Source organism: Stigmatopora argus, chromosome 19 (assembly GCF_051989625.1).
Source record: "Stigmatopora argus isolate UIUO_Sarg chromosome 19, RoL_Sarg_1.0, whole genome shotgun sequence".
In the NCBI taxonomy this organism is placed as follows: Eukaryota; Metazoa; Chordata; class Actinopteri; order Syngnathiformes; family Syngnathidae; genus Stigmatopora; species Stigmatopora argus.
Genome location: NC_135405.1, coordinates 9,278,307 through 9,294,600, shown reverse-complemented (window position 1 = coordinate 9,294,600; position 16,294 = coordinate 9,278,307). Strand labels below are relative to the sequence as shown.

Below are 16,294 nucleotides of genomic sequence, written 5' to 3'. Positions count from 1 at the left end.
TTGATGGTTTTTCTAACAGACGTTTGTTGCACGTTTGCACAGGACACATACGAAGAACTACTGCTCATGGTGGGCTCCAGACGGAGCGGTCTAAACCGAGGTCTGTCTCACAAGGCTCAGTACGAAGCGGCACTCCGGGACCTCACGGATCTGGTGGACACGGCTCAGGACAAGATGGCAGCCGACCAAAAAATGACCGTCTGCTCGGTCGTTGAAGTCCAAATGTTACTGGACAAACACAAAGTGAGTTACCCTCAACCGCATTAAAGGCTTAGCATAACCATCTTGTTGGTAATGTTTCCTTTTTTTCCCTTCCTCTTAAGGAGTTTTTCCAGAGTCTTGAATGCCACATGATCCTCACTCAGACCTTCTACAGCAAAGTTTCTGGTTTGGTGACAGCACGAGAAAGTCAGGCACTAGAGGAGACCATGTCTTTAGCTCACAGTGTCCTCAAACAGGCACACAGGAGGGGGGTGGAACTAGAAGGCATACTTGAGGTGAGAAGAATAGCTCAAAATAATCTTGTGTGTACAAAGAGGTATTGATGAACTCGTGTCTGTCAGTCATGGAGCAGGCTTGTGGAAGACTACCAGGCTCTGTGTAAACAGCTTGAGTCTGTGGAGTGCAGCATCCCCACGGTGGGATTGGTGGAAGAGACCCAGGACAGACTTTGTGAGAGGATCAATCTCTACCAGGTAAGTGAGCTAATCTAGTAGGGTGAAATCCTGGGACACCTGCATGAGTTACAGCAAACCAAGGTCGTTCCTCTGGGTGACGCTTGTCTTCTCCTCGATTTCAGCGTCTGAAGGCGAGTCTAACCGAGCATCAGCCCCAACTGTATCAAGTCCTGGAAGAGGGAAAAAGGCTGCTTCTATCTGTCAGCTGCTCAGACTTGGAACATCAGTTGACCCAGCTGGGAGAACACTGGCTCTCATCAACCACCAAAGTCAACAAGGAGTTGCATCGCTTGGACTCCACGCTCAAACACTGGAGCAGGTCAGACTTGAGGGAGTCATTTGACTATTCTTTCTTTGTCTGTTGGGTGATTTTTTTGACTTGTAATTTCGCACTTGGCTGGATCTCGTGGTGCTTTTTTTGTTTTCTAGTGTAATGTTTGTCGTTTAACCACTCTAGGTACCAAAGGGAGTCGTCAGAATTGAGCAACTGGTTGCGGTTGGCTCTCGACAGACTTGAATTTTGGACGACGCAGTCGGTCACCGTGCCCCAAGAGTTGGAGGCGGTCAGGGATCACCTTTGTGCCTTCCTGGTAGGTCCTGAACTGGATATATATTCCCTCTCTAGAATGTTGGGTTAGATCAGTGCTGAATCTCCAGACTAAACACCATAAAGGGTTAACAAATTCAATAAATGACCTTTGTTTCAGGAGTTTTCCAAGGAGGTGGATGCCAAATCCTCCTTGCGGTCCTCTGTTCTGAGCACGGGCAATCAGCTTCTGAGACTGAAACGTGTAGATACAGCTGGCCTGAGGACAGCGCTAGGCCAGGTGGAGACCCAGTGGGCTGAGCTGCTCACTCGCATTCCCGTCGTCCAGGAGAAGCTCCACCAGGTCTGCGAAAGAAGATGATGATGCTTTTTCTGCCTCCGATCTCATCGTAACCACGTTGCACTCTTTGTCCTTTAGCTGCAGATGGAAAAGCTAGCGTCACGACACGCCATCGCCGAGCTCATCAGTTGGATCTCGCTAATGGAAAACATCATCAAAGAAGACCGAGACAGAATCGCTGGAGCGTTGGGCTCAAACTTGGTTCAGAACTTCTTGCAGAAATACAAGGTAAAAAATCAACCCATTCGGTTATGCAACTTTTCCTGAATTGCGCATCTAAATACAGAGTAAAAAGGCAGGATTATCTCTTTTGCATAGGGGTTCCGCATCGACTTGACCTGCAAACAGCTGACGGTGGACTTTGTCAATCAGTCGGTACTGCAAATGAGCAGTCAGGATGTCGAGGGAAGGCGAAGCGATAAAACCGACTTTGCAGAGAGCCTGGGAGCTATGAACAGACGATGGCAGATATTGCAAGGGCTCATCGCAGAAAAAGTAAGTCATCTTTTGTCCTCCTCTGTCAACGGCACTGACTTCACTTTGATTTGTCTGGATTTTTTTTTAGATACAGAATTTAGAAGGACTTTTGGAAAGTTGGCTCGAGCACGAGAATGGCGTGCAGGCCTTGAAAACATGGCTGACACTCCAGGAAGAGAAACTGAAGAAGAGACATAGGATAGAGGATGTTGCGTCCGTGCAGAATGCGCTGAAAGATTGTCAGGTAGATCCGTGCGCCTAACCTTGTCATAGAAATGAAAAAACTGAGCAGCTGTAAAAGTTTGTCTTCCTTCCAGGAGTTGGGAGAACTTGTGAAGGAAAAAGAGAAGGATCTAGAGAAAGCTAAGGAACGAGGACAGGCTCTCATCCAGGATAAAAAAGGAGAAGCCTGCACTGTTGTCAAGGAGACCCTGAAAGACCTCAACCAATTATGGGCTCGTTTGGATCGCATGGTGAGCGTCTTCATCAACCAGTCCTTAACTCGTCTTCCTCTTTTGTTAACTGAATGTCACGATCGCAGATAAGTCAGATGAAGGTGAGCTTGCGTTCGGTGCTGGAACAATGGACCTTGTACAGACGTGCCGCTGAGGAGATAGATGGCCACCTGATGGAGGGTCGGTACTGTGTGTCACGGTTGCACCTCGTCAGTGGCTCATTGGAGGCCGTGCAGCAGCAGGTAGAAAGCCTGGAGGTAAATGCAGAAAGACTAAGCACACCATTTGTGGTAATAGGATATGTTCATCACGATGTGCTGATGGTTAATTAACCAGATTCCATTTTTAATGTGCCAGAACCTGCAAGAAGAGATGGACAAGCAGGAGAGCAGTCTACTCAAGTTTGCCTCCGTAACCCAACAGCTTCTCACCGAATGCCACCCGTGTGTGGCAGACACACTTAACAGAGCCCTGCGAGATGTTAACATGAGGTGTCACTCACTGCCCCCCAAAAATACGATTTTTTTGCATTATTAAAGCCTGAAAGCCTAACTTTTGCTCTATTTTCGCTAGGTGGAACCATCTCCTGGAGCAGATATCAGAGCAGCTGAGGAGCAGTAAAGCCTTGCTGGGACTATGGCACCAATACAAAGAACTCTTTAGCACTTGCGCGAAAGCCGTGGAGAGGCAGGAAGAGCGCACCGACCGCCTCCTGAAGAGCGCCACCGACAGGGATATCACAGAAGAGGAGAGCAGCGGCTGGATAAAGGACTGTGACGTGAGTAGATGGGGTACAAGGAAGTGCAAAAGTGAGTTACCTTGATGGGAATCCAGACAAAATGGGTGATTTATGACAACCCTTCAGTACTGCTCGACTCTGGCCAAACAATTCAAATGTATTTGTCATTTGGAATATTTTTTTAAAAGTTGAAAACAGCCCAGTGAGTATATTTACTGGCGTGCCCATAAAAAAATAATAATAATTGACGTCTGCTTATGACGTTGCTGTTACAGGAATGTCTTGGTGAGCAGGACTCGGTGCAGAATTCCCTGCAGCAGCTGCAAAGTTTGGGGGAACAGCTGAAGAGCCAAGTGGACGCCTACTCGTTTGCAGCACTGCAGTCGGACCAAATGTCACTGACGTATCGCTTGTCGGCGCTACCGCCCTTGTTACGCAGGCAGCAGGAGGCACTGCAGGTATGTGGGGAAGACATGGGGAGGGACATTTGCCACACTGCAAACTCTGTTAAAATCATCACTCTGAATGTATTATTTTTGCAAAACCATGAGTGAGGGGATGCAGTAGATTACATAGTGTATTTGATTGGACATGTTTGCTGCTACTCAATGGAAAATAAATGAATGAAAAATGATTGTATTTGACTAGTGTGGAAGTCAGGCCTGCGAGGGCTTCAGGGACCAGTTGGACACGCTCGTTCAAATGGACGCCGAGGCTGCGCAAGTGTTGAAGGAGGTGGAGAAGCTCGGATCTCCGGCGCTTAATGACATTCCGACCCGTATGGATGAGTTAAAGGTACAACAGTTGCTGCTCTTCTCCTGACAACTTTACTTTCATTAGAGTCGCGAATGAGCTTGCGTTGTTGTTCTCAGGCTCCCTTGTCCAAGCTGAGCAGTCTCTCTCCAGACTTGGAGCGTGTCAACGTGGTCATGTATCGTCTACCGCTCAACGACGGAGACCTGAAGCGTCTGCAGGGTCTCAACAGAGCGTGGGCGTCTCACTCCGCTCTCCTCAGCGAGAGGTTCAGGTACGCCTCTTTGCCAAATCACATCTCTTTTTGTTATTCCTCTGATATGAACAATCTATTTTTTTTCTCCAGCAAATTGCAGGCGGTGCTACTCCTGCACCAGACTTTTTTGCAAAAGTGTGAAGCCTGGATGGACTTCCTCTCACAGGCCGAGAACAAATTGGCTGCGGACATTTCGGGCAATTACCAGAGTCTGCTGGAGCAGCAGAGAGAGCATGAGGTCAGAGATTTCTCTGGATTTGTTTCCTTTAACGGGGATAAATGTTTATTATTCATTTTTTTGGCAAATGGGTAGTGTAGACTTTTAACAGTGCCAATCAGGGGCATGCAACATACGGCTCCAGAGTTGAATGTGGCTGTGTTCAACCTCAGCAGTGAATGTCAAAACGGCTAGTCCCTTGCACAGTGGTCTGATCGATTTTGGTCGCAGTCGTTTGGCGGCCATTGTGTTAAAAAATGAGCAAAAGTAAGCAAAGTAGTCTCTGTAAATGAGTATGCTTTTTCTTTTTTTTAACAGTTGTTCCAGGCTGAGATGTTCAGCAGCCAGCAAATTCTTTACGCCATTATCAGTGATGGCCATGGGATGCTTGACCAAGGACAAGTGGATGACGGGTAAGTAAATAGACAGTTTTATAACATCCTGTGGCCATAAACTGAAACTGTAATAATACGTTAGATTCAGATAGAGCAGAACTCTTGATGAATGCCCCAGGCCAAGGGTGTCCAAACTATCGCTACACAGGTTTTTGGCACTGTATTTCACCTGGTTAATGCCTCAACAGGGATGACTTTAGCGTCAAGCTGGCTTTGCTGGCCAATCAGTGGCAGTGCGTGGTGAGGCGGGGCCAACAGCGCCGGGGCATCATCGACAGTCTGCTCCATCAGTGGCACGGCTACCACGACATGTCCGAGAAGCTGCTGCGTTGGCTCCAGGAGGCGGCCCGCGAGCTCGACGAGCGTCGCCCCGGAGGAGAAGCGCTCGCTCTCCAGCAGGCTAGGAATCTGCTCGATCACATACAGGTATGCCTTGATGATACTCGCCTTAGACTTAAACCAGGGGTGTCAAAATCACTTTGCTTTGCGGGCCTGATTAACGCCTATTTGACCTATTTGACCTCCATTTTGACTGGGAAAATGCATTGGAGGTCTCGCGCCATCAATGGCTCTGAAACATGAGCAGTTTAAGTGAATTGGAGTTCTATCATTGCCAATAGCAGGCAAGGACTTCATTTTGTATCTTTTTTTTCTTCACTTCTGTTTAAGGTTACTTACAGATCACTTAAATTAGGGATCATTTCCTATTGATTGAGAGGCTTTCTGGAATGCTTTTTGCTTGTTTATTTTGGGCTTTCCAGGTTACCTCCTGTTGTTTTTTGCATCATTTACGGTTCCATTTAAAAAAAAAAAGATGTACATAGAGTATGAATGAGCTCCAATGTGCCCATCAGGCAGAACAACCGCAGTTTTGACACCCTTGCCAACTCCAGTTTCCCATCTAAGTCTAACGAGGCGCTCCTCAAAATCCACCCGATCCCTAACCCACCTGTAGATTCCCTTAGTTAACCTCTACCCCCTGGGTCCGCTCTCCCTGTCCCGGCTACTGCAGCTGCGCGAGCGAGCGCTCCAGAGGCAGCAGGGAGGCTACATCGTGACGGTGGAGGCCGGCAGGAGCCTGCTGCTGTCGGCCGACGCCCAGGCCGAGTCCTCGCTGCAGACGGAGCTGATGGAGATTCAGGAGAGATGGAGGCACGCTCACCAGCGACTAGACCAGCAAAAGAAGGAGCTGCGCTCACTGCTTAAGGTTGGGAAGTCTTTTTTTTATTTTTTCCGACGCTGGGCCAAATTGGAATAATAATAATAATAATAATATAGTTAAGTAAATAATGTCCAAAATAACATCAATGAAAAAGGGCATGCTTAAAGGGCATGTTAAACTTGCTTTATCCAAGTACAATAATAGTTTTTACACAATAATAATAACAACACAACATATTTGTTTTGATAAATAGATAATGAGAGAGGATTTATAAGTGCACGCTGGTATTCTGTTCTGAGTAATGTTTTCATGCACACTCACCCATGTGTAATTAGGTTTTTTTTAATTAAAATGCATGTGTTTTGCCATACTAAATGATTTGTTTTATTACTGACAAAACCCATTTGGTGGTCATAATACACGCAAGCCATTTAATGATTAATACAGCGAAAAGGAGTGGAATTGTTTACACGTGAATTTCAAATGTCAAGCTCTAAAATTGTTAGTCTGGAGCTCAGTTAGGTTATTATTTTGTGAACATTGGAGTAATGAACCACAATGTAATAAGACCAGCAATGTTGGCGCGCAATCTCCTACTAACTCTCAGATGAGTATTAGTTGCAGAACATGACTTGAATTACAAATCATTGGTTGTTTGCCAACTCTCTTCTACATTCTATCAGTGTGACTGACTTCCCTTGCCAAATAGCACCCTGTTTCATCCTCCAATACACTCCTATTCATATTCTAAAAATAGCCCCGGCCTATTGGAGCGGCGCATTCTTTGCCCGCTGCTCCTATTGCACCTTCTCATCCCTTGCTTTTATGCTCTGTCTCCCGTGTAGAATTGGGAGCGATGCGAGAAAGGCATCGATGCCTCGCTGGAAAAGCTCCGGGCCTTCAAGAAGAAGCTGTCGGCGCCGTTGCCCGAGCATCACGATGAGCTGCACGCCGAGCAGATGAGATGCAAGGCGAGTCAATGAGACCTGCTTTAAATCTCGGTTTCCAGTGGTTGACATGAAAAAAAAGTGTCCGTCAGTAGTAATTAGCTGGACATGCGCTCATGTTTCATGTATTGCGTGTTCTGGGTTTATTGGGGGAGGAGCTGAGATGAGGAGAAGAGGGGGGGGATGTGCATGCATATAGAGCAGGGTGCTTTTTCCCCCTCATCATGCCATGTCCACACAGGAGCTGGAGAACCGTGTGGCAGGTTGGAATGATGACCTCGCTTCCTTGTACTTCTTGAGGGATGCCCTGGTGGGCGTGCTGGGAAGTGATGATATCACGCTACTCCAGGAGCGCTTCCAGCTGCTCCAATGCCAGTGGGAGGAAGTGTGTCGACAGGTACATTACATGCAGTCTTTCCCTTTAAAAAAAGAAAAGAAACAAAATAGCAATCGTTCATCATTTTTTTAATTAGAAGGTTAAGATTGTAAATAGTGCATTCTTCAAAAGGATTGAAGATTTCTTTCGATTTTTTGAAACTGAGTTGAATTGGTTGCTTTTTGTGTGTGTTTTTTTTTAATGAAGCTAGAATGGTCAATGTAGCTTTTTTATTTCAATGTGGTCTGTGTTTAAGGTTTACATTGTTTTTTCTTAAATGGATTGCTCATTTTAGGTTATTGTTTTTAACAAGTAGAGAATGGCTACATTTTTTGGAATGCGTCTTTTTTGGGTGCTCATTTAATTTTTTTCCTTTTTTGTAATCATACAAGATATAAGGTTTTATTTTTGTTTTGTCCTTTTCGTGTTCAACTGACGTTATTTTTGACAGTATTTTTTAAAATGCCGAGTTTAATTAGAGCTGTCAAACTTTGAAGGTTTAAAATTTGAAACACCCGGAGGATGAATTCCATGTTTTGAGTCTTTGATTTGCAACTCTTTGTCCTTCTTTTGCGCCTGGTCAGCTGTCCCTACGCAGGCAGCAGGTCAGCGAGAGGTTGAACGAATGGTTCGTATTCAACGAGAAGAACAAGGAGCTGTGCGAGTGGCTCACCCAGATGGAGAGCAAAGTCTCTCAAAACGGAGACGTCAGCATCGAGGAGATGATCGAAAAGCTGCGCAAGGTGATCCCGCCGAACGCTCCCAATGGCGCAACATCCCGCTCCTTGTCGCGTTAACCCGTTGTCGTTCTCACTGGGCACCAGGACTACCAGGAAGAGATTAGCGTGGCCGAGGAGAACAAGCAGCAACTGCAGCTCATGGGACGGCGCTTGGGCCGGGCCAGCCAAGACGGCAAGGCCGCCGACATCGAACACAAGCTCAATAAAGTCAGCGAGCGTTGGACGCACCTTCTCGACCTCATCGCGGCCAGGTCGGTGACAAATTTGATTGTTTGTGTCTGAAAAGAGACACTTTGCTTGCTCACTTCAATGAAATGAACTTTTTTTTTTAAACTGAATTGACAGCAATAACAGACAGATTATAAAATAAATCATTAAAATTCTGCCTAATCACAGCAATTTTATATTATAATATAATATTAAATGATGGACTTAAATAAAATCTAATGTGGTTATCGCTATATATTGTTGTAAAAGCAAAGTAACCTATAATATACAATATTAAAAGAGAAGTTTTGTCACAGAAATATTAAACAACAGTATTTTAATAATGAAAATAACAAAATCCTGTGGCTAACTTAATTGCAAAACAAGTTTAATATTTTTTGTAAGATATTTCATCTGACACTCCTTTAAATGTAAAAATAATCATAATTACATTCATGCGCTTAAAAGCTATTTCTTGAGTTACAAATTGAATTGAATCCTTAAAGCATGCAAAAATATTTCTAAAATGCAGGATTGTATTTTCTCTATGATGAGTTTTTGTGCTATACCATCTTAATCATTTGCTCCTTCCACTGCAATGAAATCAACAATGGCGTAACTGCACGTTTTCTACCGGAATGTAGCGACGGGCGTACTTTCAAAATTGTGCTTCTTCCATCCATATTGACATTGACTGAAGGAATAACTGCTAATATATTGTGTGCATACCAACGTTTGCATTCCGCAAGGCTACCATAGAGTTTCCCTGTTTCCTCGTAATGTTCCGTCCACCTCTTTAACACATGCCTGTGACTATCAGTCCACATTTAGAAACAGCAGCACTTGTCACTCTAACCGCCAACCCCCTTCTCACACACTTCTTTTTTTTTTTAACCTTGGAGGACAACAGTTGATAAGTCACACTTGTGCCACCTCACCACACAACACCAGCTGCCCCCACCCAACCCCACCCAAGCCAACCCCTTTAGCGTATAGACTCTGCGGGAGAAAGTCCCGATGCACAGTGGAAAGAGCCGGTTGGCACTCAGATGAGGAGGAATAGCGCTTCCTTGCAAAACGGAGTTCCTGGGAATTTTACTCCCTCATGCTTTTGGATTTAGGGACGGATAAAATGGCAGAAAGCCCGGTGGAGGATCTGCCACAATGCGACTGCGATGTCAACAGGCAGGACAAACTCGCCAAGATTTTCTATTCTGCAGTGTTGTGTTGCGTGTGTTTTCTATCCGAGTTTAAGTGGATTTAAAGCGTGATAAAATACCAAGTTTGAGCCAAGCATGATGGATAACCCCCTTTTTTTATTGAATATAAAGACATGCAAAAGTTGTTTCAATCAGAAAATGACCGCTGTGTAAATGCTGCTTTGTTATAATAGTTATAATATTGAATTACAGACTTTGGGATCAAATTTAGCATGCACATGATTGATGAGAATTTTCACTCTGTTTTGATGTTGTTCAATTACAAAAAAAGGGAAATTCTCCAGTACTTTGAATGGAATTTTACGTGCTTAGTGATAAGTGAACATAGTTATGTTAATAGATTGCTTGCTTTTATAGCTTCAGGCATTGATTGTTCATGTTAGGTTGATAGTTGCACACATTGTGGATTGGAATCTTGCAAATTAATCATTGGGTTCATTGAATAACATGAATTGTTTCCCCCGTCAGGCTGAAAAAGTTGCGGGAGACCCTGGTGGCCGTTCAGCATTTGGAGAACAACATGAGCAGCCTACGCTCGTGGTTATCTCACATCGAGACCCAACTGTCCAGACCCATCGTTTACGACACGTGCGACGAGCAAGATATCCATCGGAAGCTCAGCCAGCAGCAGGTAAGATCCTCCATCTTTACATCGAGATCCGGCATACTAGAAATTTCAGCCCTGTGGCGAGATGAGCATACTCTAGCACCTTTTTTCCTGCAGGAGCTGCAGAAGGACATCGAGCGGCACAGCACCGGCGTGGCGTCCGTCTTGAACCTGTGCGAAGTGCTGCTGCATGACTGCGACGCCTGCTCCACCGAGACCGAGTGTGACTCCATCCAGCAGGCCACCAGAGGCCTGGACCGACGCTGGAGGAACATCTGCGCCATGTCCATGGAGAGAAGACTCAAGTATGTGTCTTAAGAAAAATAGCCACGTCACTATCGAAGAAGCAGATCAACCTGATGTTGTGCTTTTTTTTTGCAGGATTGAGGAAACTTGGAGGTTGTGGCAAAAGTTTTTGACTGACTACTCACGCTTCGAGGAGTGGTTGAAGGCTTCGGAGAGAACAGCAGCAATGCCCAATTCTTCTGGGGTCCTCTACACTGTTGCTAAAGAGGAACTCAAAAAATTTGAGGTGGGCAGACAGCATCATTTCATGCAAATTGATGGAAATTGGATGCAAGATTGATAGCAATTTGCATTTTTTTTTCTTCCAAGTAAGGAGCCACAAATTTGCATGCTAAAATTTCAACCACCAATACATTTAGGCTTGGGAACGTTTTTTTAATGAATTGGTATACGTCTCGAGTCAGACTTTTCCGTAAAGCCGATTCAGGATAGAGGAAACATTGCAGGCTCATGTTACAAAAAAACTCGTCTGAGCTGGTCGGCTCAGCTGTCGCAGTCCTTCACAGTGAACGTGCTCACCAACACTCGGTCTGCCGCCGCCATCTGTCTGGTTTTCTGGCTGAGATTTAGCTGCAGAGGACAAAACACACTTATGTCCGAGAAGAGAAAATAACACACACACCCTTTTTGTCCGTAGGCCTTCCAGCGCCAAGTGCAAGAGTGTTTGACCCAACTGGAGCTGATCAACAAGCAGTACCGCCGCTTGGCCCGCGAGAACCGCACCGACGCTTCTTGTTGTCTTAGGGAAATGGTGCATGATGGGAACAAGAGGTGGGACAACCTGCAGAAGCGGGTGGGCGCCATTCTACGCCGTCTCAAGGTAATGACCGGCGAATTAATAACAAGCTACGTCTTTAGCTGTTTTGGGGATTAAATGTGTTTGTGGTCCCGTAGCACTTTATCACCCAGAGGGAGGAGTTTGAAACCGCTCGGGACAGTATTCTGGTGTGGTTGACGGAAATGGACTTGCAACTCACCAACATCGAGCACTTCTCCGAGTGTGACGTGCAGGCCAAGATTAAACAACTGAAGGTAGTCATTGGGAACAAAGCACTCAACACATGAACCCTAAATGCAACCTCATTGGTTACAACCGCAAGTTTGACTTTGACCGTTAGCAGTAAAACTGAATTTTGTGACGAGCGATGCGTTTTTGTGCGACGGTTTAACTTTGGTGTCAACGTAGCAGATCTTCACCAATCTGTATTTGTCATTTTATGATAAGATTCATTTCTATTGGAATGGCTACTCTTTTGGCTGAAATGAGTCGGCACCGTTTTATTCTTTTTTGCGGGCATAATGTGAAAAAAGGAGGGCGAAAAAGGTAAAAGATAGGCACTATGCGCCAACTAATGCATAAACGATGCCGCTGGGGACTAAATGGCAGCCGAGGCACGTCATAGGTCGAGGGCACCGTAACCCGAGGACTCCCTGTATCCATTTTTTCTGAATTTTGATAGTAATCTTCTCCTGTTTACTTGCAGGCGTTCCAGCAGGAGATCAACCTGAACGTGAGCAAAATTGAGCTGGTGTTCAGACAGGGCGACTCTCTGATCGAAAAGAGCGAACCCCTGGATGCCGCCGTGATCGAAGAGGAACTGGAGGAGCTGCAGAGATACTACCAGGAGGTCTTTGGACGTGTTAACAGATATTACAAGAAGCTTACTCGTTTACCTGTGAGTACATTGAGCACTCCAGCGGTACACCAGACCACCCCAGGAAAGTGTCTAACATTTTTCCTCTCCTCGTCTCCTAGCTGGCGGACGACGAGCTAGACGGTTCCGACGTGGAGGACGGCGCCGACCTCTCCAAACTGCAGTGGTGCGACTCCATGCCTTCTCGGCAATCCAGTCGTTCGGCCTCAGGGGCGACCGCTTTCATTCGAGCGGAACGTTCTGGCCGGGACACTCCGGCCAGCGTGGACTCCATCCCGTTGGAGTGGGACCACGACTACGACCTGAGCCGGGGCTTGGACAGCCCAGAGGGACGCCACCCTAGAGGGAGGAGCCGAGGACAAGAGGAAGAGGAGGAGTATTTGAGGACATCTACTACGGTGCTGTCAGGTTTGTGTGTTTTGTATTTACACTGTCTGTCAATAGAGGTCACTCTACTTTTTTGTGCTTCAAATACATAGTATATATATATCTATACATATATACATATATACATATATACATATATACATATACACATGCACATAAGCATACACATACACATACACATACACACACATATATACATATACACATGCACATAACCATACACATACACATACACACACATATATACATATACACATATACACATATACATATACATATATACATATACACATACACATATATACATATATACATATATACATATACACATATACATATACATATACACATACACATACACACACACACATACACATATACATATACATATACATACACATATACATATACATACACATATATACATATACATACACATATATACATATACATACACATATACATACACATACATATATATACATATACATATATACATATATATACATATATATACATATATATACATATATATATATATATATATTCCTAAAAGGGCTGAGCTAAAGAAAACTACCTTGTTGTGTCAACTTCCCAAGTGTCCATTGTGAAATAATTTGTGTCAAATTTCATCTTTAATGGCAACACCTAGAAGGTCTACAAGACGTAGATAAAAGTAAGGAAAGTGAAGAAAATATGGATGGAGTCCCCCATTTTGTGATCACAACAGCTGAAAATATTTCTTCTAGCAGCATATTTGTACCCACTTCATACAACCTGGATGTGTTATTTCTCCTCCTCAGACGTAGTTATTCCCGAGAGTCCCGAGGCCTATATTAAACTGACCGAGAACACATTGAAATCGTCCTCTGGTAGGAACCTCACAGCTCATCCGGAATTTCACAGCACGAGTCCAGAGCGCATGCCAGCCACTCTCCGTACTAAAAAAAACACAAATAAAAAAAATGCTTTTCTAACAAGAGCCCATCAGAGGGCAGCACGGCAGCTGCAAGTTTCAGCCAGCCACAATAATATCGATAAGCATGCTGAGATGAATGGGACTACACATAATATCCATGTAACATGCCTTCATCTCAGATTTCCTTCAGACTAATGCATGCATCCCATCAGTCATCAACGTGCCAAGCTCGTAGTGGGATTTTACGTTCATGTTTTTATCATGTGTTTCCCGTGTAGGTGATGCAGGACAGCTGGAGGCGAGCCTCAGACAACTGGACCAAGCTTTGGGCGCATCACGATACCAGATGCAGGCCAGAGAGGACGCCGTGAGCCGCTCCAGCCCGGACCCCGACTCCACATACATGGGTTATGTAAGTCACCGTTACGTTGGAATAACCATAAAAGCTTTGATGGAGCCTAGAAACTATATTTTATTTTTTATGTTTGGCTCCCAACTGACCCAGGAGTTGTTGTTTCTTTGTTAACGCATTGTTACACAATTTCTATGTATGACATCAAGCCACATTTGTTGCTTTATGGAAGCGCTTTTAAAAAGCTTCAAAGGACTGCCTCACATAGTCATTTTAGGGCCCTTGTGTTGTTTGTCACAGCTTCCAATGTTTTGACAGGATGATGTCATTTTTGTAAATATGATTGCATTGGGAATTTTGCAATGAAGCTGGCTAGGGAGAAAAGTAATGTTGAAATCACTGCATCAGGAGAGGTGGGTAGAGGAGACAAAGATTTTAATCAGGTAAAGGTAGGGTTATTTCCAAATAATATTACTCAAACTTAAAAATAGCTGCTCACCATGTCTTTATAAAAAAAAATAAGACAGACAAAAACAAAAAAAGGATATGCAAATTGTGGAAACTTTAAATAATGAACAAATTCCAGTTTGTCAAAATATCAGCTTGTTGACTATTTTCAGTTTCATCATTGGAGACGGTTGCCGCTGCCATTTTACAAATGCTTTTTACCCTTTTTGGGCTTTTTAAAAAAAATGTTTTATTTTATTGCTATATACTATGTCAAAATGTTTAATGTGCCCTGGGAATCTTGCTAGATATATATTTTTTTCTCAGCACAACTGTCTATATTAACTGTTATCAAATGTTATTCTTACACTTTAATCTCTTACATTACCATAATAGATACAAAAAAATTCACACACAAAATCTTACAATTCCCACAGGAAAAATATATTCAAATGAAACATCCACCAAGAGCATGAGTGGTCGCACGTGCACACTAATTCTCGTATAAAGATACTTTTTTTTTTACTATTAAATTGAAACAATCCAGTCTCTGGTCTTGCATGGTCAATTGGTGCCAAATCATACTGGTTTTAAATCTGCACTTTGGATAGCAGAGCTCTATGTGGAAAGTTATTTTAATTATTTTTTTTACTCTCGTAGATGCGTCTGATGGGAGAGTGTCGCGGGAGCATAGACGCGGTGAAGATAGTCGAGGAAGAGCTCACGGAGGACGAAGATGAATTGCCGGGACTCATCGACCCGACCGGCACTGACGCTCAGAACGCGGGTTTGTCACCGTTATTGTTCCGTTGATGTCTGGACTTCTGAGTGTCCCCACTCATGAGTCAGGAACTGTCAGGCTGTAAATCAAGACGGCATTGTACGTCATTTCTGCAGGCGTGATCGAACGCTGGGAGCTGCTGCAAGCGCAGTCGCTAAGCGACAAGCACAAAGACACGCAGAACCTACAACAATGGCAGCAGCTCATCTCGGACCTGCAAACCATGCGGGCCTGGCTGGGTCGTTACGAGGCCGAACTCGGGCAACTGCGAGGCCTGAAGCTCAGCATGGACATTGAAGTCATCCAGCAGAGGGTCAAGAAGTTCCGGGTGGGTGTGCTCAAAAACAAAAGACACCTGTTCAAGAGACCGTACGCTCCTTCTGAATCTGGTTTGTCCCGTGTGGCGTTCAGGAGCTCCAGAAGGGGATGGACACCAACAAGACAGAGGTCCTGTCCATCAATTTGAGCAGCGCCAACTTCCTCCAGTCGGAGCCCGATTCCGAGGAAGCGTGGGAGCTGCGGGACGCTCTGAAGGAGATGAACGCCGACTGGAGTCGGCTCGGTAGCTCGCTGGAGGAGTGGAAGGAAGAGCTTCAGAAAGCGCTCATGCAGTGCCAGGTACCCAAAAAACACGTAACCGAAGAGTAGCCATCCAGAATAATGAAAGATGAATCAACAAAGATTAATGACATGTGGCTAAGTGGGTATATTACAAAAATAAATTCATGTTTTTTTTATGGGCAATGTGTAGGTACATTCGTTATTATAATTTAATTTACAACTGTGAACATAGAGCCAACATGGCTATTTATTTACAGTTTCCACCCAGACGACTCTTTATCTATTCCTCTTTTTACACAGTGTCCCTAATGTTCAGACCAAAACATTTAAGTTGGGCCTTCAGAACAAGCTGGCAATCTGGTGTTCCTAAATTCTAACGTCTAAACAGTTCATTTATTGGCACATCCACTTGATAAATATTGCCAATAGTATTCCTACTAGTACCAGACATTTCCAATGGTATCTATTTGGCTCCAGGGTGTTTGGATTGGATAACTTTATTCATCCCGTATTGGGGAAATTTCGTTGTGACAGTAGAAATGCTTCATCTTTATGTTTTTGTGTAATTCATAAAAATTAATATGATTATAAATTCATTGATGAGATCCCAGAAAATTCCCATTATTTGTTAATAATGCTGATTTTCCTAATACCCATCTGATTCAAATTTTCAAGGTATTTTTTTTGCCTATACGATTTGATTCAATTCCCATATTTTCAGGCCTGTAAGAATAATGCTATTAAATGACAAATTATATATATATTTTGTAT

The 16,294-nt window shown here is 44.2% G+C and overlaps 1 protein-coding gene across 6 annotated transcripts in view; it reads left to right on the top strand.

The window, feature by feature from the left end:
- The window catches only part of syne1a (spectrin repeat containing, nuclear envelope 1a), an 88,037-nt gene that overhangs the window by 67,249 nt on the left and 4,494 nt on the right, over positions 1-16,294 (top strand). For 3 of the 6 annotated variants that reach the window (XM_077586931.1, XM_077586930.1, XM_077586926.1), the window contains 36 exons: positions 43-243; positions 324-497; positions 564-695; positions 800-996; positions 1,135-1,267; positions 1,385-1,567; positions 1,643-1,792; positions 1,883-2,059; positions 2,130-2,285; positions 2,359-2,514; positions 2,583-2,753; positions 2,854-2,987; positions 3,070-3,274; positions 3,511-3,693; positions 3,884-4,030; positions 4,108-4,262; positions 4,335-4,482; positions 4,780-4,874; positions 5,045-5,282; positions 5,812-6,063; positions 6,864-6,989; positions 7,207-7,362; positions 7,926-8,084; positions 8,166-8,332; positions 9,977-10,139; positions 10,233-10,420; positions 10,497-10,647; positions 11,059-11,241; positions 11,316-11,453; positions 11,906-12,097; positions 12,178-12,484; positions 13,267-13,335; positions 13,661-13,794; positions 14,842-14,968; positions 15,079-15,290; positions 15,374-15,580. In XM_077586931.1, the coding sequence (XP_077443057.1) occupies positions 43-243; positions 324-497; positions 564-695; positions 800-996; positions 1,135-1,267; positions 1,385-1,567; positions 1,643-1,792; positions 1,883-2,059; positions 2,130-2,285; positions 2,359-2,514; positions 2,583-2,753; positions 2,854-2,987; positions 3,070-3,274; positions 3,511-3,693; positions 3,884-4,030; positions 4,108-4,262; positions 4,335-4,482; positions 4,780-4,874; positions 5,045-5,282; positions 5,812-6,063; positions 6,864-6,989; positions 7,207-7,362; positions 7,926-8,084; positions 8,166-8,332; positions 9,977-10,139; positions 10,233-10,420; positions 10,497-10,647; positions 11,059-11,241; positions 11,316-11,453; positions 11,906-12,097; positions 12,178-12,484; positions 13,267-13,335; positions 13,661-13,794; positions 14,842-14,968; positions 15,079-15,290; positions 15,374-15,580 (6,066 nt within the window). The remainder of the gene's footprint in view (positions 1-42; positions 244-323; positions 498-563; positions 696-799; positions 997-1,134; positions 1,268-1,384; positions 1,568-1,642; positions 1,793-1,882; positions 2,060-2,129; positions 2,286-2,358; positions 2,515-2,582; positions 2,754-2,853; positions 2,988-3,069; positions 3,275-3,510; positions 3,694-3,883; positions 4,031-4,107; positions 4,263-4,334; positions 4,483-4,779; positions 4,875-5,044; positions 5,283-5,811; positions 6,064-6,863; positions 6,990-7,206; positions 7,363-7,925; positions 8,085-8,165; positions 8,333-9,976; positions 10,140-10,232; positions 10,421-10,496; positions 10,648-11,058; positions 11,242-11,315; positions 11,454-11,905; positions 12,098-12,177; positions 12,485-13,266; positions 13,336-13,660; positions 13,795-14,841; positions 14,969-15,078; positions 15,291-15,373; positions 15,581-16,294) is intronic. The other 3 variants (XM_077586927.1, XM_077586929.1, XM_077586928.1) reach the window with 3 other exon arrangements.